General features: G+C 53.2%; 1 protein-coding gene across 1 annotated transcript in view; it reads right to left on the reverse strand.

Moving 5' to 3' along the window:
• Positions 1-1,350: 1,350 nt before the first annotated feature.
• The window catches only part of SUGP1 (SURP and G-patch domain containing 1), a 28,083-nt gene continuing 8,623 nt past the window's right edge, over positions 1,351-20,810 (reverse strand). Inside the window, exons 4-14 of the mRNA XM_069477216.1 lie at positions 20,340-20,567; positions 18,208-18,331; positions 17,797-17,897; positions 16,727-16,850; positions 12,751-13,106; positions 4,852-4,958; positions 3,995-4,172; positions 3,446-3,552; positions 2,519-2,664; positions 1,777-1,906; positions 1,351-1,494 (exon numbers count right to left, since the gene is read on the reverse strand). Coding sequence (XP_069333317.1) covers positions 1,468-1,494; positions 1,777-1,906; positions 2,519-2,664; positions 3,446-3,552; positions 3,995-4,172; positions 4,852-4,958; positions 12,751-13,106; positions 16,727-16,850; positions 17,797-17,897; positions 18,208-18,331; positions 20,340-20,567 — 1,628 coding nt within the window. The 3' untranslated portion in view covers positions 1,351-1,467. The remainder of the gene's footprint in view (positions 1,495-1,776; positions 1,907-2,518; positions 2,665-3,445; positions 3,553-3,994; positions 4,173-4,851; positions 4,959-12,750; positions 13,107-16,726; positions 16,851-17,796; positions 17,898-18,207; positions 18,332-20,339; positions 20,568-20,810) is intronic.

Genomic DNA, 20,810 nt, shown 5'->3' on the forward strand with positions numbered 1-20,810 from the left:
GCCTGGTGAGCCTCCAGGTCACTGGGAGCAGAGTGGCGACTTAGATGGCTGGGTGCCTGGGACTAAGCCCCAGGGTCCCGTCTCCCGAACCACTGGCTTTCCAGAGCTAACACCCCTGTGTTCAGGGCCCCGGCCCACTCCCCTCTGGGTAGCTCCCACGCGTGGGCACCTGGACCAAGCCCACCAGTGTGCTCTGGCCTGGCTCAGAGCCAGCATACACAGAGGGGTGACAGGGTGGCCTGTCACCCCAGCCTTGGCTCTGCCACCACCTCTTCAACCTCTTTGGTCCCCAGACCCCCCTTAAGGCACACTCCCCAGCTGTCTCCACTAGGGGCCCTGGCTCCTTTGGTAGCGTTTGTCACTGCTCAGTCAGCAGCCGCAGCTGCTCAAGATCACCTCAGCCCTCAGCCCCAGCAGACTGGCCGCCTGGGGGCAGATGCCGTCCATCTGGCTCAGTCAGCACTCTGTTTGCTGAATGACTTTGTGAGTGCTGGCTGGCCCAGGAGCCTGTGGATAGGGAGCCCCTGGTCCCCATAGTGCAGCACCCACTGGGTGTGTGGGGGCAGATGCGCGAGACCCCAGGGCTGGATACCTCAAGTGCGGCCTGCACACCAGCAGAGCCGGAGGAAATGCAGATTCCCAGGACTGTGCCCCACCCACGAGCTCAGCAGCTGCAGCCTAGTGAGATCCCCCCAGGTGCTTTCTGCACAAATGCTGAGGCTCTGGCCCTGGGGGAAACGTGGGAAGTCTTGGCACATACCTTGGCCTGAGCCACCCTCCTGCCTCAAAACCTCCTGCTCCGAGGCTGCCTCCCCAGGTGGTGCCTGATGTGTCAGCATGGTGCAGCTGCCCCAACAGGCGTGAGCCTCAGGGACTCTTGTGCCCACCACAGCAGCTGGGGCGGCCTCGGCTGCAACCATTGCTAGCTGTGGTTTTTGTGTGCTGGGCCCTGCGCCCTGCAGGTCTGAGAGCAAAAGCTGGACCCTGCGTGGAGAGCCCTCCCCAACCTCCTGCAGCGCAGTGCTGGGCTGGGAGGTCCTGACACCCCTCTGGCCCAGGCATGGCCAGGTCTTGAGGTTTACTGTCCCAGGAGGAGCCTTCTTTCTCTCCATCAGAGGGGGCTCCGAGGGTCCTCCACTCAACTGCAACCCAGACAGAGCAGGGACAGAGACCCCCCAGGCAGACAAGAGGCCGGATAGTGCTCTAGGATTCTTCAGGCGCCGGGGAGCCTTCGAGACAGCATCCTGCCCCGACCGGGGCCCGGCCCGGCCCAGCCCCGCTGCCAAGGAACTGGAGGGGTTGCTGCCGATGGCAGGACCAGGTTGCTGCAGTGGGTGAGCACTGGGACTTTAATACACAGCATGACACTTGTGACAACAGGAGGGGTCGGCAGAAATGCAGGCCGGAACATTCCACAGTCCAGGGACGGTCGGTCGGTAGGTCAGTTGGGGTGTTTCTTCAGAACACTCAGTAGTAAGGCCGCCTGGGATTGTTCTATGGGAGGCAAAAAACATAAAAAGGGGAGGGGTTAAAGCTAAAAAGAGACAGTAGTTCCTGCTGTCCAGAACCTTCCAGGGGCAGCTGAGCTCACACTCCAGGGACAGGCTTGGGGGACTGGAGAGGGGCTTGAATGCAGGCAGAGTGGCAGGTGAGACCTGGCCTAGCTGAGCTAGGGAAGGAAGGGACCCTTCTGTTACTACCACCACCCACTACTGGCAACTGAGAAATCAGGGCAACCCAGCTGGAAGTGGCAGTGGGGGAACAGGGCTCACGCACCAGGGGGTTGGGCCGGAAACGGTAGGCCAGCATCATCCTTTTGCGGAAGGCCTCGTACTCATCGTCTTCCTTGGAGAGTTCGGCCGGCCGGTCAATGCCGAAGCCGGCGCCGTCCACCGTGGTGGTGCCCCTGCAGGGAGGGGACAGGGCAGTGTGAGCAGGGGACTGGGCTGCTGCCAGTGGGAAGGGGGATGCAGGGCCTGGACTTCAGGCAGGGAGGCCCCTCCTGGAGCTCAACCCTGGGGGCCTGGGGAACATCTGGGCAGCGACAAGCTTGCATCAAGAGAGGAGGGAAGAGCCCAGGGTGGCCCAGCCCCCAGGGTCCCGCAAGGGAAGAAGCCCACAGTGTAGGTTAGCACAGCTATAGGTGTGTGCTGCTCAAGGCCAGCCTCAAAGGTGGTGCAGCAGCCCAGGGGGTGGGGTGGGGTGGGTACAGCACTCAGAGCCAGGGGTCACATCTGGGAGAGTTTCTGGAACTGGTTTCCTGCTCATGGGGAATTCAAATAAGACCTTCACAAGGCAGGTGAAGCCAGCAGGCCCCAGGAGGGCCTGACCCAGGGCTGGGGAGGACCAGGCCCCCAGAGCCTCCTGCACCGCTGGCTTGTGTCTGATGAGGGGTGTGCGCTGGGGTGCCGTGAACACCCAGGAAGAGCCCACAAGGAAAAAGGTATAACATAACCGGGTGGGGGCAGGGAAGTGGCAGGGGAGCCTGTGACTCCCCCCAGAGTTTGGCCGCACTCACTTGTTGACCGGGTTCTTGATGCCCTGGCCCTCCGAGCCCAGCCCCTCGCCCTCCTTCCAGCCCATCTTCATCAGCATCTGGTAGCCAATGTTCTCCACAGTCAGCTTGAATTCCTTGTACTCTGAGTAGTCGGGCTCACGGCCCTCCTGAAGGGCAAGGAGGCTGCTGTCACCCACCAGGGCTGTAGCTGTCCCTGGGCCACAGCTCCAGCCCACAGATGTGACCCCTCCCCACCACCCATCTGCCTCCCTCCCTCCAGGTCAGAGTCCTCAAGAACAGACCAAGCTCCTTGTTCTTCTCAGGGGTCCCCAGGGCCTCAGCACCAGACTTAGCACCGAGTTCCCTGGTGGCCAAGTCAAAAGGGGCAAGACGATGCATTCCACAGGCCTTATAGACCATGGGATACAATGAGGGTTCATTGGCAATGAAAAGCCCTATGTTCGTGTTTTGAGAGGACTTTGTCGTACAGATGCGATCAGGGAGGTTACCACCTTGTCAGATGAGGTTATGGGATATAAAACAGTTTTATAAAAAAAAAAAAAAAAAAAAGAGCCCACAGGGGATGTACCACATCAGCCATCTCTCCCCAGAAGCCCGGCAGCAGCAGGGGCAGCGCGTTAAGCCCTCATTCTGGAGAGGCTAGTCTGTGGGGGCTTCCACCAGAAAAACACTTTGCCTGTAAACTGCACTTAATTGGCTCCACTAGAAGCAGAATTCCCCCCCACAACCTCAGGAAATGTTTCTGAAGCGGCAGCTGGCCTGCTATTTGCTAATTCCCTGCACAGACGGCGTCTGTCATAAACAGATGCCTCCCGCAGCAAGAGGGCCCGGCTCCTGCTGTGCGTGGGGGGTACCCGAGGCCACTTCAGGTGCCCACAGGGCACAGTGGCTACAGGAGGAGCCGGGGCTGGGGCCCTTCCTGCTCACCTTCAGGGCCTTGAAGGTCTCCATGAACTTCTCCAGCTCATCCGGAGGCAGGAAGTCTCCGATGAAGTGCTTGCCCCGGCCCATCTTCGTCAGCTGCTCGGCCCATTCTGCCCGGGGAGCAGGGGAGGTGAGAGGGAGGAATGGAAGGCGGGGAGCAGGCCAGGTGGCTCCCAGGGCACAAGCATGAGTCTTAGTGGGAGCCTGTGGCCTCCAGGGAAGGAGGTAGCTGGCCTGCGACCCCGACCCAGGCCCTGCTCCCCCAGGAACCCCTGCCGAGCCTTCCGTTCAAATGTCAGTGAACGTGCATTGAGCTCCCCACCACTGTAGGTCAGCACTACCCCCTTTTCATCCCTGAAGAAACTGAGGCACAGACAGACAGAGTCTTACAGCCAGGGCAGGCAGGCTGGGGTTGAACCAGGACAGAAGGATCCAGACCCAGGTGCCTTCCTGGACGGGTGAGGGGGACAGCCTGGGCCCACAGTGCCCCAGGGGCAAGGCCTCACCCCACCCAAGCCCCCCGCCCCACAGTGCCTCCAAGCCTCGGCCTACCCCGCGTCTTGTCCATCTCCATGCGCCGCAGCTGGTGCTCCCAGGTGCCCAGCTCACTGTCCACCTCCTCGTCGCTGTCGTAGCCGTGCTGGTGCTGCTGCACCGCCTTCTCCCACAGCAGCTGCATGTCCTGCATCGCCCGCTTGTGCTGCATGATCATGTCGTACATCTGCTGCATCTGTGGGCGTGGCACACACCAGTGAACAAGGGCCCTGTCGCAAGCTCCAGCAGGCACTGAGTCCTGTGTTAGGACATGCCCTGGGTTCCTTACATCCCGGTGTCCATAGAGCATGGAGGGTCCTTTGGCCACTGAATAAGGGCAGTCTGGGCTCCTGACCCCTGGGAGGGTCGAGGGTGATGTGACAGGGCTGCAGGCCTGGAGGAGGGGGACAGACAGGCAGGAGCCTGAAGCTCCTCATGGGCAGCAGAGGCCACACACCTGGCCAAAGGGCCTCCTGCAGAGCCAGGCCCCTCCCGCCAACACGGCCTAAGACCAACCAGGCGGCCTCAGATCCCTCAGGGTGCCTGTGCTAACCAAGACCATCCTCAACCGGACGCTGGCGGGAACTGTGGAAGGAAAATATAAACACGGACCACACTGTGCAGATAAGCCCTTTAGTGCGGCGCCTCCCAGGCAGCCTGAGGCCCCGGGCCCCGCTACCCTTGGCAGGTGGCGTGCCATTGACAGCGGGGCTGGGCGGTGCACAGCACCTGCCTGCCTAGGGGCCTGCCGCTAACGGTGGGCTCTGCCTGCACACAACGACCTGGTGAGCACATGAACGCATCCGTGACCACTGCACTGCAGCGAGGCGGAGGACACTCCCCAGTCCCCGGTCCCCTGTGCCCCGTGGCCTTACCTCCTGCTGCTCCTTTAGCTGCTTCTTCTGGGCATCTGACAGCTCTGTGACACCCACCAGACCCACAGGCTTCCCCTTCTCGTAGCCGAGCCCCTTGAGGTCCTGAACTGGAAACCGAAGACACAGGACAGTCAGCGACCAACACGCGCACCCTGGGATCCACTCTGGAGTGTGCTGCAGAGTCCATGTGTTAAGAACACCCCAGGCACCCGGTGCAGGGGCCGCCGTACAGTAGGGCCCTCCTGTCACAATTGTCGGCACCTGCGCTGCGTTCTGTTACGTGCACTGTGTTTCATTTCCTGGTGACATTTCCAAGAAGGCTCTAAGCACCTCCACAGTGCAGACGTGGACACCAGGAATCAGAGGCTCCAGGCCTCATTAAGGGTCATATGGCTAACAGCTGACGGGACAGGGACCTTGCAAAGCCAGAGCCATGAGAGCCGAGACAGGCGCGTGGGCGTGTGTGTGTGTGTGTGTGTGCGCACACGCACAGGCTCACAAACACCGGCTCCTAGAAGGCACCCCCGTTGCTAACACAACAGCGTTAAAGGCACACAGATTCGGAGTCTGGCGAAAGACTCAGCTGTGCAGCTCCCTTTGGGGGAGGCAGCCAACCACCCTCAAAGCAGCTGACATTTAATTTGGCATCAGCTGTGGAACTTGGCTGGAGCCGGCAATACTGATCCGTGGAGAGATACTGCAGTGGCCCCATCTGGGTGGGTGGGGCCTTAGGCGGTGGGTTCCTGGGGGAGAAGCTGGGCAGAGGGGGTGCAGAGGCCTCTCTGGGAGCGTGAGAAGAGCTGGGTCCTTCCGGGAATCGGCCATGGTTGCTCCTTGGCCCCACAACTGTACCCCTAATCCCTCCTAGGTTTGTGGGGGCACCGAGGTTGGGGAGCCTGTGGTGAAGGCACAGGAGCCGAGGTCTGAGCAGCAGGTGGGTGAGGCTGCCCAGACACCCCTGAGTACATGGACCAGTGGGATTTGAACCTGAGCCTGAGACTGTGGATCCTGGGTCTGTCCACTAGACCACGGGGGCGGCTTCTTCACCCGCTGGCAGCTGGGGCAGGACCCTCAGGCTTTAGTGGGTGTCCAGCTGGGTGTCTCAGAGTTGGGGTGTGCGTGCGTCAGAGAAGCACCCAGATGTACGCCTCCTCCTTGACAGCTGGCACTAGGGTTTGGCACTCGCATGGGAAACTGATCCTAGGCACTGCAGCCCCAGCAAATACTAGATCCTCATTCAGTAGCTTTTCTCCTCCATCAAGAATCTCTGCAGCTCCTGGGGCCAGGGAAGAACTGAGTGAGAAACTGTCCTCAGAGGGGGCCAAGAGGCCAGCCACAGGACCTGGGCGAGCTGCCTTCCCTTGGGGTCCCGTCCTCATCTTGCAAGTGCAGGTGATGGTGCCAAGCTGCAAGGTGAGTCTGACTCCACCGGGCACCTGTGTGTCAAGCTTTGGTGAAGCTGGGGGTTGGGGTGGGGAGATGTTTCTGCCCCCAGTGCAGGGGAGAGCCAGACGGCATGAGATGGCCGCTCTGCGTCACTGACTGTCGTCTGCAGAATGTGGTAACGAGAGACCACACCCCCCACCATTGTGGGCTTCTGTAGGAAGCAGAGACCAGGCCACACGCTGACCGTCCCTGAAACTGCTGTCAAGGAGGGACAGGTGACAGGTGATTGTGCAAAACTGTGGAGATTATTACGCTTATCATCGTGTGCTTCCTGAGCTTTCTCTGATGCGAAGGAATCCGAGTACTTTAAGGTTTAAGGCAGGTAGCAGGACCCATCCTTGTGCTCTTTGCAGGAGACTCACTTCATTCAGATCCAAAGACACAAATACAGCCACTTAATGAAGGGGATCCTTCCAAGAAACGCATCCTTAGGCAATTGCGTCATTATGTGAACACCACAGGCCGTACTTACACAAATCTAGAGGGTATAGCCTCCTACACACCTAGGCTACACGGTACAGCTGATCCTTGGATAACACAGGTGTGAACTGCATGGGTCCACTTATACATGGGTATTTTTCAATCAATATATTGGAAAATATTTTGGAGATTTGCAACAATTCCAAAAAATGTGCATATGAACTGCGTAGCCTAGAAATATTGAAAAAATTAAGAAAAAGTTATGTTGTGAATGCATAAAATATACACAGATACTAGTCTACTTTATCACTTACTACCGTAAAACAAATCTATTATAAAAAGGTAAAATTTATCAAAGCTGATGAACACAGACTATACACAGCCCCGTTTGGTTTAGAGAAATGTAAACAAATGTAAAGATGTGGTATTAAACCATGACTGCATAAAATTAACTGTAGCATATACTGTACTACTCTAATAATTTTGTAGCCACCTCCTGTTGGTATTGTAGTGAGCTCAAGTTGTTTCAAGTATCGGCTTAAAACACCATGTAACACAGCCATCTGTGTGTGTGAGCAGTTCACCTCTCCAGGACACTGCATATGGCAGAAAAAGTGATCTCTTGCAGTTCTTGCATATTTGCATTGCGTTTAGTATGATACCCTAAATCTTGAATAACATCATGGGACTGACACAAGGCGCCACTAATGATGCCAGAAGGGCTGCCAAGCAGCAGAGAAAATCGATGTTACAAGATAAACTTGAACTGATTGACATGTAATGTAGACTGAGGTCTGCAGCTGCAGTCCCCCACCACTTTAAGATAAATGAATTTGGCATAAGGACCATTGTTTAAAAAAAAAAAAAAAAACTAAATTCATGAAGCCATCACTGCAGTTATGCCAGCAGGTGTAAAACCTTGCACTTTTTGCAAAATACCTTTTTATCTCCTTTTGAAAACGCAGCTTTTATGTGGGTGCAGGATTGCTGTAAGAAAGGCATACCTATAGATCCTAATATGATTCGAGAACAGGTGAAGTTGTTATACGACAACTTAAAGCAAAAGGAAGGTGAAGGATCTAAAGCTGGCGAATTTAATGTCAGCAAAGGATAGTTTGATAATTTCACAAAGAGGTTTGGCTTTAAAAATGTCAAGATAACAGGAGAAGCAGCTTCTGCCAACTGAGAGGCAGCAGATGAGTTCCCAGGTGCCATTAAGAAAATCATCAAGGAAAAAAAGTTATCTGCCTGAATAGGTTGTTAATGCAGATAAAATGCTGGAAGAAAATGCTGCAAAGGACATTTGTTAGTAAGGAAGAAAAGCGAGCGTGAGCACTGAGGCCGGTGGGACAGGCTGACTCCACTGCTGCGTGCAGACGCAGTTAGGTTTACGATCAGGACTGCCTCGTCTATAAAGCTGCTGACCCCTGGGCCATGAAGGGAAAAGCTAAACACCAGCTGCCAGTCTTTTGGTTGTATAACAAGGAGGCCTGGACAGTGAGAACCCTTTTTCCGGATTGGTTCCATCAATGTATTGCTCTTAAGTTGGGAAGTCCTTGCCAGTAAGGGACTGCCTCTTGAAGTTCTTTTGATATTGGACAATGAATGCCCTTGGCTACCCAGAACCCATGAGTCCAAAGTGGTCTACTCGCCTCCAAACACACAGTCTCTATTTTTTTTTTTTTTTTTTTTTTTGAGACAGAGAGTCTCACTCTGTTGCCCGGGCTAGAGTGAGTGCCGTGGTGTCAGCCCAGCTCACAGCAACCTCAAACTCCTGGGCTCAAGTGATCCTCCTCCCTCAGCCTCCCAAGTAGCTGGGACTACAGGCATGCGCCACCATGCCCGGCTAATTTTTCTGTATATTTTTAGTTGTCTGGTTAATTTCTTTCTATTTTTTAGTAGAGACGGGGTCTTGCTCTTGCTCAGGCTGGTCTCGAATGCCTGATCTCGAGCGATCCTCCAGCCTCGGCCTCCCAGAGTGCTAGGATTACAGGCGTGAGCCACCGTGCCCAGCCCAAACACACTGTCTGTAATCAAGCCTCTAGATCAAGGCGTCATAAGAACGTTCAAGGCTCACCAAGTGAATACGTAGTCTATGGGAAGGATTGTCAATGCTGTGGAAGAGAACCCCACTGGAAAGAACATCGTGAAAGTCTGGAATGATTATACCAATGAAGATGCCACTGTTGTTACAGAAGAAGCTATGAAAGCCATCAAGACCAAAACAATAAATGCCTGCTGGAGAAAACTGTGTCCAGATGTTGTGTGTGACTTCCCAGGATTTATAACAGACCCAGTCAAGGAAATCATGAAAGAGATTGTGGAGATGGCAAAAAAGGCAAGGAATAAAGGGCTTCAAGACATGGATCTTGGAGAAATTCAAGAGCTAACAGACACCACACCAGGGGAATTAACAGAAGAGGACTGGCGGAGATGAGTGCTTCCGAACTGGTGCCAGATGAGGAAGACGACGTAGAAGCAGCAGTGCCAGAAAACAAACTGACGTTACACAATCTGGCAGAAGGACTCTGATTATTCAAGACTGGTTTGACTTCCTTTACAACATGGATCCTTCTACGATATAGGCACTGAAACTAAAGCAAATAGGGGAAGAAAGCTTGATGGCTTTCACAGCTTTTTCTAAAACAACATTCTAAACACCATATAAAAATATTTTTTAGAGGAATGAAAAAGCAAGAAAGTCAGACAGAAATTCCAATGTATTCCCATAAAGTTACACCAAGTGCACCTGCCTCTCCTGCCTCCCATTCTACCTCCTTCACCTCTTCTGCCTCCGCCACCCCTGAGAGAGCAACACCAACCCCTCCTCTCCTCCTCCTCAGCCTACTCAGTGTGAACAGCAGGAGGATGAAGACCTTTATGATGATCCACTTCCAAGTAATGAACAGTAAATATACTTTTTTTCCTTAGGATTTTCTTAATGATATTTTCTTTAATAACATTTTTATCTTTAGCTTACTTTAAGGATACAGTATATCATACATATAACTAAGCAATAAACTTTTACAGCATGTTACTGTTCTGAATACTACAGGCAATTGTAACAAAATAGTAAGTATTTGTGTGTCTAAATATGTCTAAACAGGCCAGGCACCGTGGCTCACATCTGTAATCCTAGCACTCTGGGAGGCTCAGGTAGGATCACTTGAGCTCAGCAGTTCGAGAGCAGCTTGAGCAAAAGCGAGACCCCCATCTCTTCTAAAAAACATAGAAAAAATTAGCTGGATGTGGTGGTGCATACGTGTAGTCCCAGCTACTCAGGAGGTTGAGGCAGGAAGATTGCTTGAGTTTAAGGGACTGCCTTTTAAAATGCTTTTGATATTGGACAATGCCCTTGGCCACCCAGAACCCAAGAGTTCAAAGTGGTCTGCTTGCCTCCAAATACAATGTCTCTAATTAAGCCTCTAGATCAAGGCATCATAAGAACGTTCAAGGCTCACTGCACACAGTAGTCTATGGGAAGGATTGCCAATGTACAGTACAGTAACATGCTGTAAGGGTTTGTTGCCTAGTTATATGTATTATGCACTGTATCCTTAAAGTAAGCTAGAGATAAAAATGATATTAAAGAAAATATCATCAAGAAAATCATAAAGAAGTAAAAGTCCCTTAGGAGTTTGAGGTTGCAGTGAGCTATAATGATGCCACTGTACTCTAGCCCAGGTGACAGAGTAAGACTCTGTCTCAAAAAAAAAAAAAAAAAAATCCTATATATAACTGAACAGAGAAAAAGTACAGTAAAAATAAGGTATTATAATTTTATGTGACCACCATCATATATGTGTGGTCCATCATTAACCAAAATGTTGTTATACAGCACATGACTGTAGGTTGAAAGTGAAAGGATGGGAAAAGATGTTCCATGCTCTCTCCATGAGAGCTGGGATAGCTATATTAGTATCAGACAAAATAGATCTTAAGTCAAAAAAAATTATCAGATAAATAAGAACATTATATATTGATAAAAGGTTTGACACAGAAAGAAGATATAACAACTGTAAACATATATGTACCTAACAACAGAGCCCCCAAAATATATAAAGTAAAAATTGACAGAATTGAAGGGAGAAATAGACAGTCCTACAATAATAGTTGGAGATTTCAATACCAAACTTCTAATAAAGGATAGAACACCTAGACAAAACATCAGTAAGGATATAGAGGACTGAACAACACTATAAACCAACTAGACTTAACAGACATGTATACAGAATATACAACTCAATAGCAGAATGCATAGCCTTCTCAAGAGCACATGGAACATTCTTTAAGATAGACCATTTAGGCTACAGGACAAGTTTTAATACACTTAAAAAGTACGAAATCATACCAAATCTTTTCCAATCACAATGAACTGAAACCAGAAATCAGTAACAAGGAAAATTAGAAAATTCACAAATATGTAGAAATCAAAGAACACATTCTTTAACAACCAATGGATTAAAGATGAAATCACAAGAGAAATTAGAAAATTAGAATATATTTAAAGATGGGCCGGGCACGGTGGGTCACGCCTGTAATCCTAGCACCCTGGGAGGCCGAGGTGGGCGGATCGTTTGAGCTCAGGAATTCGAGACCACCCTGAGCAAGAGCGAGACCCCGTGTCCACTAAAAAAAAAAAAAAAAAGAAAGAAATTAGCTGGAGCACTAAAAACATATAGAAAAAATTAGCCAGGCATGGTGGTGCATTCCTGTAGTCCTAGCTACTCGGAAGGCTGAGGCAGGAGGATGCTTGAGACCAGGAGTTTGAGGTTGCTGTGAGCTAGGCTGATGCCACGGCACTCTAGCCTGAGCAACAGAGTGAGACTCTGTCTCAAAAAAAAAAAAAAAAAAGAATATATTTAGAGATGAATGAAAATGAAATTATAACATACCAAAACTTTTTTTTTTTTTTTTTGGAAAAAGAGTCTTGCTTTATCACCCTGGCTGGAGTGTAGTGGCATCATCATAGCTCACTATAGCCTCCAACCTGGGATCAAGCGATCCTCCTGTTTCAGCCTCTCGAGTAAGTGAGACTACAGGCGTGTTCCATGATGCTGGCTAAAATTTTGTTTTTAATTTTTTGTAGAGATGGGGGTCTTGCTATGTTGCCCAGGCTGGTCTTAAACTCCTGGCCTCAAGTGATCCTCCCACCTCATCTTCCAAAAGTGGTATATCACAGGTGTGAGCCACTGTGCCTGGCCTAACACACCAAAACTTATAAAATGCAGCAAAAGCAGTGCTAACAGGAAAACTTATAGCTATAAATGCATATATTAAGAAATAAGACCCAAAATCAATAATCCAATTATACACTCTAACGAACTAGAAAAAAAGCAAACTGAAGCCACTAACGGAAGGAAATAATAAAGACTAGAGTGGAGATAAATGAAATAGGGAGCAGAAATACAGTAGAGAAAAAAAAAAAAAATCAATAAAACCAAAAGTTGGTTCTTCAGAAAAAGATCAACAAAATTGACAAGATGTAGATAGCCTAAGAGAAAATGAGAGAATACGCAATTACTAAAACCAGAAATGAAAAAGGAGCTATTACTATTACTGATGACTAAAAATGAAATATAAATAAAAACCATAATACTCAGAACTGTGCACCAACAAATTAGATAACCTAGAAGAAGTAGACAAATTCCTAGAAACATACAAACTACCAAAACTAACTCGAGAAGAAATGAAAAATCTGAATAGACTTATACCAAGTAAAGAGATCGCATCAGTAATCAAAAACCTCCCAACAAAGAAAAGCCCAGAATCAGATGGCTTCACTGGTGAAGTCTAGCAAACATTTAAAGGAAGAAATAACGCCAATTCTTCTAAAATGCTTCCAAAAACCCGAAGAGAGAACATTTCCAAATATATCTATGAGGCTAGTATTGCTCTGATACCAAAGCAAGACACAAAGACATTACAAGAAAGGGAAACTATAGATCGAACTCCTTATGAATATAGATGCAAAAATCCTCAATAAAATACTAGGAAACCAAACTCGGCAGCATATTAAAAGGGTGAGCCCACCTGACAGAGGTGAGGGGGAGGCGTCCACGTCCTTCTGCACCAGCTCAGCGGGTGGCAGCTCCACCTTGTCCTCTTCAGGCCCCCACCGGCTCTTCCGCTTCCTCTTCACAGTGGCTGTGGAGGCTGGCTTCCCGGGGGCGGCTGGAGACGGGGTGATGGCGGGTGCAGGGGTGGATGAGACGGGGCAGGCGGTGGCCGGGGGCAAGGACCCTGACAGGGCCTCAGGAGGGGATGTGTGCTTCAGGCCAGGGTTGGGTGCTGTGAGGGTGCCCGTGGAGCTGGTCTTGGCTTTCCGGAACTCCTCCAGCTTCTGCCGGTAGTACTTGTACCCTTGGCTGTTGGGTTCGTACAGAAAGCTGCAAAGGAGAGTTGGGGCGGGGGGTGGGCGCTGTCAGCGGGGCCTGAGTCCCTGTCCCTGATTCCAGGCAGGGACAGCTCAGGCCTTGTACGCCCAGGTTGGCCAGGGGCACGATCTCTACAATGACCCCTGGCTTTCTAGGCCTCAGTGGCTGCTGCCTCTTGCAGAGGAACAGTGTGATGTGCCCACAGGCGCTCACGACGCCCTTCCTTTGAGCTGCAGGCCACTCCAATCCCCCATCCCGGTCTTTACCAGGTGCTACTGCACTGTCATTGATCACCCTGCTTTGAAGGGAGAGGGGCCGATGCCCTCAGGCCCTCCCCAGACTCCTAAGAAAAGCAGGGCCTTCACATGAAAAAATCCTGAACTGTGGGGAGACACCAGAACGGACATAGCCGACTTGTCCCAAACCCGACAGCTTCTCCAACTCATCCCCAGGAGGCTTAATAGTAGATGAACCCAAAACAGAGACACTGAGACCCGTGAGCTAGGTTCCAACTATACCTAGGGGCAGGCAGCTTCGGGGCAGAGCAGGTGGCACTGAGTCCAGAGCTGGGTTCCGCATCTGCTGGTATCTCTCAAACTATATATATCCTGAGCCAACAGTCCTGCCTCTGGGGTCCATGCCAGAGGGGAGAGTCCAGGCCCAGCTCCAATGGCAAAATGCTGGGAGAGACCCAAATGTGTGCAGAGCCCGTGTTGCGCAATCCTGGACAAGAAGGAGATAGACCTGCACTTATGAACCTGGAGGGACAGTCACAGCACAATGTTGTGCTACTAAAGCAGAGTGGAGGCCGGGCGCGGGCAGCTCATGCCTGTAATCCTAGCACTCCGGGAGGGCTGAGGTAGGAGGATCACTTGAGGCCAGCCTGAGCAAGAACAAGACCCCGTTTCTACTAATAGAAAAATAAGCCGGGCGTGGTGGCACGCCTGTAGTCCCAGCTACTCAGGAGGGTGAGGCAGGAGAATCGCTGGAGCCCAGGAATTTGAGGTTGCAGTGAGCTATGATGACACTGCTATACTCTAGCCCAGGCAACAGAGCAAGACTGTCTCTAAAAAAACATAAATAAATAAAATAAAAAGGAAAGTGTAGGGTCAAGGGTGCTTTGCACTCCTTTTGTAAATGACAGCAGCAAGGGAATCCACTGCTTCTATGTGCCCACGTGAGCCTCTGTGTCTCCAGCCCCACTGACATCTGGTACTTTGGGAGCGTGGGGAGGGGAGACAGGGAGATGGCGGCAACTTCCTTGTTTTCCTGAGTCACGGTACAAGCATGGCTGGGTGACACAAAAGCAAGGAACTGTTCAAGAGGGAAGGGAGCAGTTGGCCAGATTTGAAAAAGACATTCAATAGCCAGGAGAGTTCAGACACAGATTTAAAATCAAGCTGGGGGGATGCACCTGCCTGAGTTAGGTGGGCAAGGGGGGTTCCTCTGGCTCAGGCTGGGTCTCCTCCAAACTGCCTCTAGGCTGCATCAGAGACCCTCCCTGAGGGTCTGCACACCTAGGAGTGGGTAACAGCGGCCACCCAACAGGGGGCCCGTGCGGTGGAGGGAGGGTGGAGTCCTCCACCTAGCACAGGGCTTGGGTGCACATCACGTGCAGGGGACTACCCTCTGGTAGGATTAATCCCACCCTCAACCCAGGGATGACACTGCTAACACTTTGGGGTCTTTCCTTCCAGTCTTTTAATCAGCACAGGTTTATCTGAACAGAGCTGTGATCTTATTTTATGCGACCTGATTTTTTAAAAAAAATTCCTTACTTCACCCAACAACACAAGCCTTTCCCGTTAGAACGGTGAAGCCACACTCAGTCCCTCACCCCTAAGGGCCAGCATGCCAGTTGCTGGATCACTCGGGTGCCTTCCAATGGCTGTGAATTCCACTGGGGAGATGCGTTTACAGTTTAGCCCCCTGAGGTTGGACATTCAATTTGCTACTGATTTTTTCATTACTATGGCTGAGACTGTATCTAACATTTCTGGGGACGCATCTCAGAAGTCGGGGGTGACTGGTTGAAGGCCCGGGCCTTCCCAGCTTCCTTACAACCACGGAGTTGCTACAAACTATTTCCCAAAGCCACCAGGCAGTGCCCGGCCCACGTGAGGAAATCAGGGACAGGAAAGAGCCTTGAGCAACAGGAACATGAAGTGGCTATTAGATTTGGGGGTGAGGGAAGGCACTGCCAACCACACGTGTCCATCTGGCATTTCTGTGCTTCGCGGCTGACCCCACAGATTAAACAGTTTGCTTGGTACAAACCTGCACACCCTGCTGGGGCCTGGCTACCTGACTGCCCCTCCCAGTTCCTTCCCAGTCTGGCTCTGGCCTCACTGGGAAGCCTGGGTTGGAGGTCCCGTCCCCCCTTCTCCTCTGGCCACCCCAGGCACCCACCCCTGGCAACCTCCCCCAGCCCAGACACACCTAACCAGCTGGCATCCATCAACAACATCCCCTGGGCAGGAGGAGGGACAAACAGGAGAACCTGGAGCTGCCCGCACTAATAGCATCTCAGCTCTGATGTTGGGGAAAGGCTGGGCTGGAGCTGCTGGGCCCCGACCGCCTCTGACCCGGCAGGGTCGTCTGGGCTTGGGGCCTTGGACGGAATTCCATAACCTCATCTACTTTTCTCGCAATAGCGTTCCTCAGTCAGTGTCTACCTACAATGGCTGACAGTAAACTATGTTTCTTACTGTGCTCAGCGTAATTAATGACGGTAATTAGGTAAACGAAGAAAAGATGCAATGACTTAGAGCGGACTATTAACTCAACGTTGGTTTGGGTGGCACAGAGTTATATCCGACAGCTCGATGGTTGGCAGGGCAAGCCTGGATTCCAGACGTCCAGGGAGACCCCCCTCCTGACCTCCAGACCCAAATACTCCAAGGCCCCTGTGAGGGCTCCAGGCCACCCAGGTACCAGACTTAGACACACCTGAGCCCCCACAAAGCGCCCTCTCCCTGTCCCAGCCCCTACATTCCATCAGATCCACCATCTGGTGCCTGCCCACTGCCCCCATCTGCCTGGCCCTGGCCTGGCCACGTCTGCCCACCCTCCGTGCCGTCGTCCCTGTGACGTTGAGAGTTGCTGAACCAACCAGTCCAGACTCTGTTGTTTCTGTACTTTCTGCTAAGTGCCATGATGTCTCCTCACTGAGTCGGGACTTGGGTTACATGGGGCCGAAAACGTCCGCACATAGGTATCACCCCCACGCTGTGCTCAGTATCTGCCTCCCCAGCACGACTCTGCCGGCCACTGCCCTGCAGTATCCACAGCCCCCAGGCACCCACCAGCCTCCCCCAGCAGAGCGGACGTTGTTTATGAAATAAACAGCTCTGTGAATTTCCACCGGAGAGCCCAGTCTGCCCCCCGCCAGGGGCTGCTGTGTCACAAAGGCCCCAGAGACCCTCCAAGGGTACTGACGTGTGCTTGGGGAAACACCTATGGGGTGGCAGAGCTGGGCTCAGGGGTCAGAAAATTCCAGACTCGAGTCCTGGCCCCGCCAGCTTCTCATTGTGGGACCACAGCAGGTGGCTGAAGCATGCTGGGCCCCATTTCCTCGTCTGCAGGGGGGCTGTGGCCAGGGTTGGGTCACTTCCCTGGCGGGCCCCCCTTACCTGAAGGCCTGGTTCTCGCGGTTGTTCTGGAGGGCGATAGTTTCCACCTCGGGACCCCCATCCGCTATGAACCTGGCCAACTTTTCTGCAAGGTTCTTGGCCTCTTCATCCTCTGGGGGTGAAACTTTAAGCAGGCTGTCAGTACTGGGCTCAACTCACCACACCCAACAGCCTAATTTCTGCTAAGAACCCCACAGGCAACAAGTGGAGTTTAGTTTAGGAACGATGCAAAGAGAAACAGGCAAACGGGAATCAGATTACTGCACTGGGACCAAACACCGGAGTTAACACTACATTACAGCACAGCTCAAGCCCCCGTGCCTGCCCCTCCCCCCGGCCGGTCTCGTGGGCCTCGTACATGAACTGGGAGGGATGGGGATGTGGGGGCGGGTCTGGGCCGGGCAAGAGGGGAGATGGGAGCCTCTGCCTGAGTTTTTCTGCTGGGGGTTATTCCTGTCCGTCACAAGGGGGCACGAGTGGCCCTCCTCTCCCGGGGAGAGGTTCGGGCAAAGGGTTGTAGGTGACACAATGAACAGAGTTCTGTGGCCTATGCACGTTCTGTGGCCAACGCCCACCATCGCTTGGCTGGGATTTTACGTCATTCCAGCTGCAGACCGGCCAGCATCTCCCCAGCTGTGTCTGTCCCTCGGCCCTCCTCCCCTAGGGTCAGGCACTACACTCAGTTAGCTGTGTCTTTAGTGCCCAGTGTGAAGCTGGGGCTCATTAATGCTTGTTAAAATAACAAGGAACCAACAAGCAAATGTGCCCTGTTTACATGCAAGGAGTTGATCTCCCGAATGGGACTTTAATGCTCCCAGAGCACCCACGCACCCCACGTGTGAGGCCTGTCACTCAGACTTCATCCAGTCCTCAGAGCACTGGAGAGAGGGCAGTGACGGCCCCATCTCCAAGGTGACCCCAGCTGCCTGGGAGGGCACAAGCCTCGGCTACGGTGCCCCCCCCAACCCACCCCATCCCACTGTGGCCTCCAGGAACCCCCCGATTCCACATGGGGGCATGGTATATCTGCATGCCTCCCCCAGAACTCCCTGCCCCCGCTGTCCACCTACCTTTCTGAGAGGCTGCCTGCGACTTCTGTGCTTCCTTTCTTATCTCAGCCACCTTCTTTCTGTAGTAGAGGAATTCCCTGCTATTCTTATCATGCAAAAATCTGCAGAGGGGGAAGTTTGCAAAAGACAGGGGAAGATGAGCGTCTGCGGCGGATGCAACCGAGGGGCTTCTGTCGTGCAAAAGCAGGCTTGCAAGCAGAGACACCAGACAGGACCCGAGAGCAAGTCTCCATGCCCCACGGGAGCCCCTTGCCACCTCTGGGGTGCATCAGAGAGCACCTGGGACAGCGTCCGGTGCGTGAGTGCAAACACCCAGCCCTGCTCACGACGAGTTCACAAGCACACCCGCACGTACGGCCGTGCAGCTACAGGTTAAACGGCTGAGGCCTTCCCGCCCCCGGAGATACTTACGAAAACGCAGGGTTATCCTTGTAGTCCTCCATAGCTACTTTTTCTAACTCGGGGCCTCCTTCTGCCACAAAGCGGGCCAATTTCTCTATCACTTTCCGAGTCTCGGCTCCCTCTGGGGGTGAAACTTTAAGGAGGCTGTCAGTACTGGGGTTCAACTCACACACCCCACAGTCAATAGGCACACTCTCTCTACGGACCACAACGACAGGGGTTGGGGGAGAAGAGCGTGAGATGCAGGAGGTTGTCGGGCGTCCCGGGTCCAGGCACAAAGCACACCATGACGAGGGGGGTTCAGTCTCAACTGTCTCTGTGAGACACACTGGGCAGGAGAGAAGTGAGGCCGTGGTGGGCCCCAGGCGGGAACCCAGTGGAAAACACATCCAGCCTCCTCTGGTTTTTTGGGGAGGGGAATGCTTAATTCTTTTCTTTATTTATCAGTTTTCGGTATAATACATCAGTTCCCTTTCATCCTTCAAAGATGACACATTCGTTTTTAAAAATATCATTACGAACTCTGATTTAAACACATTGGGTGGGTTTTCAATCCATGGCAATTAATGTCATCATAGAAGCTCTGTGGCCGGTGGAGCCTCTTCAAGCTCGCTCCTGAGAGCTTTGGACATGACCCCAGGAAGTCTCTGATGGCCTCCTTGCCATCTGCTGGGACAGGGCGCTCCAGGATCATCTCATACACTTCCTGCCCCGACCCAGAGCCAGCCATTTCTCCAAGAAGTCCTGGTTCCCGTTAGTGAGAAACTGTGTCTCCAGACCACCATCTGGGCGCTAGGGATGTTCACTGCAACGGGCTTAATCATTATCTCGGGGCCTTTTCAGTGAACAGAGCTATAAAAATATATTTTTATATATGGATTAGCCTCCTCTTCAAGCCACGTGGAACTTGCTTTTGCATTTTTCACTGGCCTGTCTCTGAGCCTGCGAGTCTGTCACCCACTATATGGATCACGTAGCTTTTATGAGACTTGCAGGAGGAATTTCCCACTGTCAGCCAGTGCCTGGCAACCAGGCTAAGATGCCAGACCTGCGGCTAGCTGTATTCCCCTTGTTGCCTGGGCTCCTGGGAAGCACAGGGTGTCAGGAGGAAATGTGGCCCGAGGAGGGCCTTGTGAGACACCAGGGGCATCCCACACCCACCTTTCCCCGGCCTCACCCTCCTCCCATGTTCCCAGCAACAATTCCAACCTGGCCGCTGTTTACAGAACAGGTGCGTCACCGAGGCCACGTGGACAGCAGGCCGTAACAGGCCTCGCGGGCCACAACCCCGTGTAAAGCAGTGGTTCCCAGCAGCACCTCCTAAGGAAAGGACCCTCCCCAGCTCCATTCTGGCCCCTGATCTGCACAGACAGAGCCAGAAGCTGGCACCCTCATTCAGAACTAGAGGTCTCAAAGCTGTCACAGCACAACTACACGGTCACTTCAGTCTGTCCTTGCTGTCAGGGTGACGTGACTGTGCCGTCTAGCCCTCCACGTGGCTCAGGTGTCATAGTTTCATTCTAAATGTGGACGGGGCTGGACTCGCTAGGAGAGCTGCCACCGCCACCCCGCCTTCACCCTCCTACGCCTCAGGGACTGGACAAGCTCCCCTGACGCCAGGCCTGTCCTTCCCCGGGGCAGGAGTGAGAGCCCTCCAACCTGTGGCTCATGACTCTGGCCTACACTGGTGGGGACACGTCACCCACAGTGAGGAGTGGCGCTCTGGAGCCTCAGGGGCCTGGGGGTGTTTGCCCAGGCAGGGGAGCCTTAGACGCTCCTCCCCTCCTGGCGAACAAGAAGGGACACAAGGCTGCCCTTCCTGAGTGAACGCTCCCTGAGAGGGGCCACACGCCCACGCCCGGGCTAGGGATGAGCCACCTGAGTGGACCAGGGCTCCCGCTGCTCCCAGGATGGAGGCCATGCTCTGATGCCTGGTGACGTTCCTGGGGACCTTCCTGAGGCTGCTTCCCAGGCCCCTCCCAGCACCCTCCTTTGTTCTCCTCAACTCAGGGGGCCCAAGGCTGAGCCCCAAGGCCTGGTGGCCCCAACCTCAACCCCAGGTGCTCCACACCCCAGCTGTGCTTGCCCCACTGACCGGGGATCAGCTGGTGGAAGGAGGGGTAGTACCCCTCGCAACTCACCTTTGATCTCTAGCCACTGCTCATAGTCCTCCTCCTCATCCTCGTCGGGGGACTGGAAGACGCTTGGGCGGTGTGCCACGGGCAGCTGCTTGGCGTGTGAGTAGTTCTTCACCTGGCCCAGCGTGCTGCCCAGCCCCAGGCCCGTCCGCTTGCTGATGAGGAAGGGCCTCTTCCCGGTGCTGGGGGCGGGCGTGCTGGGAGGGGCGCTGGCTGCGCTGGGGGGTGTATCTGGGATGGAAAGAAGGATACAGGCCCTCAGGGTCTGCTGGCTGCATCTCCCTGTTTCCCACCAAACCCAAGTGCTGTGGGCCCCGGGGGCCTGGGTCCTTGGCTTCCAGCGCTCAGAGACAAGGCAACCCTCCTCGTACAGGTGGTGACACAGAAGCTCGGAGAGGAATGAATTATGGTCCCATAGCCACACAGGACAAGCCTGGGGCTCCGTAGGCACCTCAACCGTGCTGCATCCACAGC

This window comes from Eulemur rufifrons, chromosome 2 (genome assembly GCF_041146395.1).
Source record: "Eulemur rufifrons isolate Redbay chromosome 2, OSU_ERuf_1, whole genome shotgun sequence".
NCBI classification, from domain to species: domain Eukaryota; kingdom Metazoa; phylum Chordata; class Mammalia; order Primates; family Lemuridae; genus Eulemur; species Eulemur rufifrons.